The following is a 6,874-nucleotide window of genomic DNA, read 5'->3' on the forward strand; positions in this document are numbered from 1 at the left end:
GGGCGGACACACCATCCTTGGTGCGGGGTGGGATAGGGAGGCTGGGGACATCTGGGGGGGGGGAGCAGGAGACACACCAGGGCAGGGTTGGGGACATGTTGGGAACACCACGGGGAGGGCTGAGGATGGTCCAAGAAGGTTGGGGCCATTCAGAGGGACTGAGGATGGTCCGAGGGAGTTGGGGACACTCGGGGGGGGTTGGGACAACCTGGGGACACGGGGGGGGGGGGGGGGGGGAGCCCTGTGGTGGGGCTCAGATGGAGACGCTCTCCTGGACACAGGCGGGGTCCAGGTAGGGGTACGGCAGCGCCAGCCCCGCGTTGCGGCGGCGGATGCGGCGGGAGATGGCGGCCAAGCGGCGCCGGAAGGTCTCCAGGAGCTGCTGGGGGGCTGCCCCGGTGAGGAGCTCCTGGGGGCGGGAGCCCAGCGGGCGCTGGGGGCGAGGGGGTCATGGGGGGCCCGGACACCTGGGTCACCAGGGGGGTCGCTGGGTGCCCACCCAGGTGTCTGGGTCCCTTTGGGGGTCGCTGGGTGCCCACCCCACTGCGCGGGTGCCCTCTCACCTGCTCCCCGCCCTCGTAGCTGACGACGCTGAGCAGGGCCAGGAGGGCGCCGGTGGCACTGGGGGACGGGAGGGTCCCCAGCAGCAGCTCGGCGGTGGCCTCCTCCTTCGTCCTCGGTGGTGGCCGCCGCAGTGTCCCCGGCGTGTTGGGCATCCAGGCAGCGTAGTCATACTGGGGGGGGGGGGCGGGGTGTCAGGGCGAGGGCTTGGGCACCCGGGCCGCCCAACCTCTGCTGGGGTCACCCGAGTCCTACCAGGGTCGCCCAGGTGATTGTAACATCCCCAAGTCCCCAGGTGCCACCAAGGTGGCTCCACGGCCACCTCTGAGCCCCACATGGGCGCTTGGGTCTCCGCACCCCCCAAGTTCCCCCACACCCCTGCGTCCCACCATGTCCCGATGCCCCCCGCCAGGTGCCACCTGGCCGCTGTTGACGGCAGCATGCCGCGCGGAGCAGCAGAAGATGATCATGGTGACGAACTTCACCAGCTCGGCGCGGGTGCGGAGCTTCGAGGGGAAGCCTGGGTGGGGGGTGGCAGGAGGTCAGCGACGACCTCACCCGCCATGGGCAGCCCCCACACGTGGTCCCCCACCAACCTGCCACAGGCGCGGCGTGACTGTGGCCACCACATGCCCAGCTCGTGGCAGGACCGTGGCCACGACCATGGCACGTGACCAGTCTGGCTGTGACCGTGGCCGTGACCATAACCACGGCCGTGGGGTGGCCAGGACAACAACCAGCACCATGATGTGACCACGACCATCGCCATAACAGTCACCATCACCACAGTCATTACCATGGTGTGACCACGACGATGGCCACGATGGTCACCACCATGGACAGTTGTGACCATGACCACGGCCATGGCCATGACTGTCACCGTGACCATCCTCGGGCCCCCTACCCGTCTTCTCGTTGCTCAGGGCAGCGTAGGTGAAGATCTCGCCCACCCAGTCCTGGAGCTCGTAGTCCTCGGCCACATCACTGTCCTCGGGGTAGTAGAGTGCCACGATCCCCTGCACTAAGCTGGGCCACCACAGGGACATCAGTGATAGGAGGACAGGGCTGTGTCCCCTGCCCCAGCACCACCCCAGCAGCTCCCAGCCCTGTCCCCATGTTCCCAGCCCTGTTGCTGCCATCACTGATGTCCCCATCCCCATGTCCCCATTCCCATCGCCACTATCCCCATGTCCCCATCCCTGTGTTCCCATCCCCATTGTCCCATCTCCATCATCCCCACCCACGTCCCCATCCCCATTGTCCTCAACCCTATGTCCCCATCCCGTTGTCCCTTCCCCATGTCCCCAACCATGTCCTCCCCACCTCCGTGCCCCATCCTCATGTCTCCACCCCACCTCTTGATGGCCCCCCAGATCTCCAGGGCGTCGTCGCGGTAGTAGTAGTTGGGGATGTCGGTGACCCCGCGGTTCTCCAAGTCATCAGGGACACACAGCTCCGTGTAGGTCAGCGCCGCCGTCCCCCGGGCCACCAGCTCCAGCGTCCCCTCCCGCCCCAAGGCGGTGGCCTGGGGACACCACCCCCTCTCAGTGTTCTCCCCCAAGACCCCCAGTTCCACCTGTCCCTGGGGGATCCAGGCATCTGGGTGCCACCAGAGTGGGGTGCAGGTGCCTGGGTGCCACCAGGGGGACAGAGGGGTCCGGGTGCCACCCGGCGGGGGGACACTCAGGGGTCTGACTGACCTGGTCGATGATCCCCCCGGGGTTCAGCAGCGTCTCCCGGGCCAAGATGTTGATGTGGAAGGTGTAGCAGCAGTGGGGCAGCAGGAGCTGAGGGGACATGGGGACATGAGGCATGGGGACACTGGGGACATGGGGACATTCAGGACATGCAGCATGTTGGTGATGGAGACATGGGACACATAGGGACATGGGACATGGGAGTGATGGCAACATGGGGACATATGACGTAGGTGAAGAAGATATAGAAGACATGGGGACACTGGGGACATGGGGACGTGGGGGATATGGGGACGTGGGGGACACTGGGGACATGGGGACATTGGGGACATAAGGACAGGGGACATGTGGACATCAGGGACATGGGGACATCCAGCATGTTGGTGATGGGGACGTGGGACACATAGGGACATGGGGGTGAGGGCAAGATGGGGACATCTGACATAAGTGACGGAGACATAGGAGACATGGGGACATGGGGGATATGGGGACCAGGGGGACTCCAGGGACACGGGGACATGGAGATGTGGGGGGGTGCCCAGGTGTCCGGAGAGGTCCCAATGTCTGGAGGGACACAGGGTTTTGGGGGGGGTGGGGGGGGTGGTGTCCCAGGTGCCGGGGGGGGGGGGTGTGCCCAGGGGTTTGGGGGGTTGGGGGTACCTGGTAGAGGGGGTGGCAGGTGGGCAGGCGGTGGGTGGCCAGGGCGAAGGCCTCCCCGAGGAAGTGGCTGTGCAGCAGGTGGGTGACCATCTCGTGCAGGGCAAAGTGGGCGCCCCTCACCCACAGCTTGGCCAGCGCCCACCCCCACGGCCCGTCCCCCGGCAGGAAGATGGGGGCCTGGGGGCCGGGCTGCTGCGACAGCTGGGGGACAGAGGGGGTCAGCGGGGGGGACGACACGGGGGTGGGGGGGAAGGGGCGAAGAGACAGGGGGATGTGGGGACACCATGGGGACCAGGGGGACATGGGGACACATGGGGACACCACGGGGACCAGGCGGACATGGGGACACAAGGGGACACCATGGGGACCAGGGGACACTATGGGGACATGGGGAACATGGGGGGACATGGGGACCAGGGGGACATGGGGACACCACAGAGACATGGGGACCAGGGGACACCATGGGGACCAGGGGGACATGGGGACACATGGGGACACCATGGGGACCAGGGGACACCATGGGGATATGGGGACACCATGGGGACATGGGGGACATGGGGACACATGGGGACACCACAGAGACATGGGGACACCATGGGGACCAGGGGACACCATGGGGACACATGGGGACACCATGGGGACCAGGGAACACCATGGGGATATGGGGACACCATGGTAACATGAGGGACATGGGGACACCATGGGGACATGGGGGACATGGGGACACATGGGGACACCAGAGAGACATGGGGACACCATGGGGACCAGGGGACACCATGGGGATATGTGGACACCATGGGGACATGGGGGTCATGGGGACACATGGGGACCAGGGGGACATGGGGACACATGGGGACACCAGAGAGACATGGGGACACCATGGGGACCAGGGGACACCATGGGGACCAGGGGGACATGGGGACACATGGGGACACCATGGGGACCAAGGGACACCATGGGGACCAGGGTACACCATGGGGACCAGAGGACACCATGGGGACATGGGGGACATGGGGACACATGGGGACACCATGGGGACCAAGGGACACCATGGGGATATGGGGGACATGGGGACACATGGGGACCAGGGGGACATGGGGATACATGGGGACACCATGGGGACCAGGGGACACCATGGGGACATGGGGGACATGGGGACACCTGGGGACCAGGGGGACATGGGGACACCACAGAGACATGGGGACACCATGGGGATATGGGAACATGGGGATGTGGGGGGACATGTGGACACCGTGGAGACACAGGACATGGGGATGTGGGGACACCATGGTGCCACCACGGGGACACCACGGGGACCAGTGCGACATGGGGACGTAGGGATGTGGGGGGACGTGGGGGGCGGGGTACCTGGATGGCGACGGGCAGGAGCTGCCCGCGGGGGCTGAGCCAGAGCAGGCAGAGGGGGGCGGCCAGGAACTGGGGCTCCCCCGCGATGCGCCCCGTGGGGACCCCCTCCAGCAGCGCGTAGTCAGCCAGGAACACGCGGCCCCCCTGCGCATCGGGGCATCGTGTGCCCCCCCAAACATGGCTGGGACCCCCCACCCCATCCCAGACACCTGGGTCCCATATACACTGGGGTCCCCAGCACCCCCGGCACCGCCACCCTGCGCCGGACACCTGGGTCCCCCAGCATCAGCGCACGTCGTGCCCCCCCCCCCCCCCCCCCCAAAAAAAAACCCCAACCCTGGGTTCTCCTCCCAACCCTGGGGTCCCCCAGCCCACCCTGGATGCCCGGCACCCCCCAAATACTGGGGTCCCTGAGACCCCCACCCACCCTGGGCATGTGGGACCCCAGACCCCGGGGGGGCTCACCTCCATCTCGCGCTGGAGGGTGGTGGCGGGGCCGAGGCTGGGTGCCACCATGGGGGGGGTGACGGGGAAGTTGGGGGGCAGGCGGGCGCAGCGGCGCAGCAGCACGGGGTTCACCCCGCTCAGGTACTGCGCCCCGAAGAAGGCGTCGTCCTGCCAGTGCTGCAGCACGTACTCTGCGGGGGGGGTCAGGCACCTGGGACCCCCCCTCAGGCACCTGGGACTTCCCCCCAGACCCCCGGGACACCCCCTCGGACGCCCGGGACCCCCCAGACCCCTGGGACCCCCCCTCAGGCACCTGGGACTTCCCCCCAGACCCCCAGGACACCCCCTCAGGCGCCCGGGACCCCCCTCAGACCCCCCCTCAGGCACCTGGGACCCCCCCTCAGGCACTTGGGACCCCCTGCAAGACCCCTGGGACACCCCCTCAGGCCCCCAGGACCCCCCCTCAGACCCCCGGGACCCCCCCCAGACCCCCGGGACCCCCCCTCAGGCACCTGGGACCCCCCCTCAGGCACCTGGGACCCCCCACAAGACCCCTGGGACACCCCATCAGGCCCCCAGGACCCCCCCTCAGACCCCCGGCACCCCCCCTCAGGCACCTGGGACCCCCCCTCAGACCCCCGGCACCCCCCCTCAGGCACCTGAGACCCCCCAAACCCCTGGGACCCCCCAACACTTGGGTGCACCCAGACATCGGGACCCCCCCCCCCCCAGTGCCTGGGGCCCCCTGGACATTGGGGGACACCCGCCCCCAGGCACCTGTTTCCCCCCGCTGTGGGGGAGGGGAACCCACCACTGATGGGGGTCCCGGGCGCCCCCAGCGCCTCCTGAATGTCCTCAAAGCTGCGCCAGGAGTCGCCACCGCGAAGTCCCCGCAGGCGCACCCGGACCTGGCTGGGGACAGGGGACAGGGGGACATGGGCAGGGGGCGGGGGGACAGGGGACAGGGGGACATGGGCAGGGGGCGGGGGGACAGGGGACAGGGGGACATGGGCAGGGGGCGGGGGGACAAGGGACAGGGGTAGGGGCCATGGGGCCATGGGACATGAGACAGGGGACAGGGGGAAGGGGGACAGGGAACGTGGGTGGGGGGCACAGGGACATGGGGACACTGTTGGGACACGATGGGGACACGGAGGACATGGAGACACTGGGGATGAAGGACGTGGGGACATTGTGGGGACACAAGCACATGGGACATAGGGACATGGGGCATAGGGACACTGCGGGGACATGGAGGACATGGGGACACCATGGGGACACCGTGGGGACATGGGGGACACCATGGGGACACCGTGGGGACACCACACAGGGACAGGGCGGGGCGGTGGTCAGGACACTTGGGGACCCTTGGGGACACAGAGGGGACACTGACGCAGCGGCGGCGCGGGCGGCGATGCTGGCACGGTGTCCCAGGGGAAAGGCCAGGCTGGGGGACAGCGGCGGTGGTGCTGGTGACACTGGTGACGCTGGTGACGCTGGCGACACGGGTGACGAGGCCGATGGGGGGGCCGGGGGGGGTGGCCAGGGGCACAGGGTGGGGGGCAGCGCCCGCAGGTGCCAGGGCCACCCTGGGGCGTAGGGCACCAACCTGGCGGGAGGAGATGGGTCCTGCTTCTAGGGCTCCCAGTAACATCCCAGTCACCCCCAGTGCCCTCCCAGTCCTCCCAGTCCCCTCCCGTGCCTCCCTCCCAATGCTCCCAGTGCTCCCCAGCGGCCCTCAGTTCCCTCCCACTGCTCTCCAAGGGCTCCCAGTGTCCCCCAATTCCCTCCCAGTGCCTTCCCAGGGCTCCCAGTGTCCCCCACTTCCCTCCCAGTGCCCCCCAGTTCACTCTCAGTGCCCTCACAGCCCTCCCTGCTCCCTCCCCAGTGCTCCCAGTCCATACTGGAAGGCCTCCCGACGCTCCTTCCGCTCCTCCTGGCGCTGCTGCAGCAGTTGCGGCTCCCAGGTGGCCCCATTCGGTGTCCGGGCTGGGGGACACGGGGACACATCACACAGGTGTCCCCAGTGTCTCCAGTTGCCTCCCAGTGCTCGCATTCCCCACGGCACGGCAGGTGGTGGGAGTCACAGGTGTCCCCGTGTGTCCCCATGGTGTCCTCTTGGTGTCCCCTTGGTGTCCCCA

At 68.1% G+C, this 6,874-nt stretch overlaps 1 protein-coding gene across 1 annotated transcript; it reads right to left on the minus strand.

Moving 5' to 3' along the window:
* Nucleotides 1–247: 247 nt before the first annotated feature.
* Nucleotides 248–6,387, minus strand: LOC119141982 (polyunsaturated fatty acid lipoxygenase ALOX15B-like). The gene is made up of 11 exons (XM_037374681.1): nt 6,343–6,387; nt 5,511–5,641; nt 4,752–4,944; nt 4,287–4,430; nt 2,919–3,119; nt 2,262–2,348; nt 1,917–2,086; nt 1,466–1,587; nt 981–1,081; nt 564–734; nt 248–433 (listed from the first exon to the last, which is right to left on the minus strand). Exons 1-11 carry the CDS (start codon nt 6,385–6,387, stop codon nt 254–256), a joined length of 1,545 nt encoding a protein of 514 aa, XP_037230578.1. The 3' UTR covers nt 248–253.
* Nucleotides 6,388–6,874: the final 487 nt, after the last annotated feature.

Source organism: Falco rusticolus, unplaced genomic scaffold (genome assembly GCF_015220075.1).
Source record: "Falco rusticolus isolate bFalRus1 unplaced genomic scaffold, bFalRus1.pri scaffold_130_arrow_ctg1, whole genome shotgun sequence".
Taxonomy (NCBI): domain Eukaryota; kingdom Metazoa; phylum Chordata; class Aves; order Falconiformes; family Falconidae; genus Falco; species Falco rusticolus.

Coding starts and splice junctions, on each gene's coding strand:
- LOC119141982 (XM_037374681.1), bottom strand. CDS start 6,387: ATGTTACTGGGAGCCCTAGAAGCAGGACCCATCTCCTCCCGCCAG. Junction 4,945..5,510: donor CCCACAGCGGGGGGAAACAG/GTGCCTGGGGGC, acceptor GGGGGGTCCCAG/GTGCCTGACCCCCCCCGCAG. Junction 2,087..2,261: donor CCGGGGGGATCATCGACCAG/GTCAGTCAGACC, acceptor TGGTGTCCCCAG/GCCACCGCCTTGGGGCGGGA.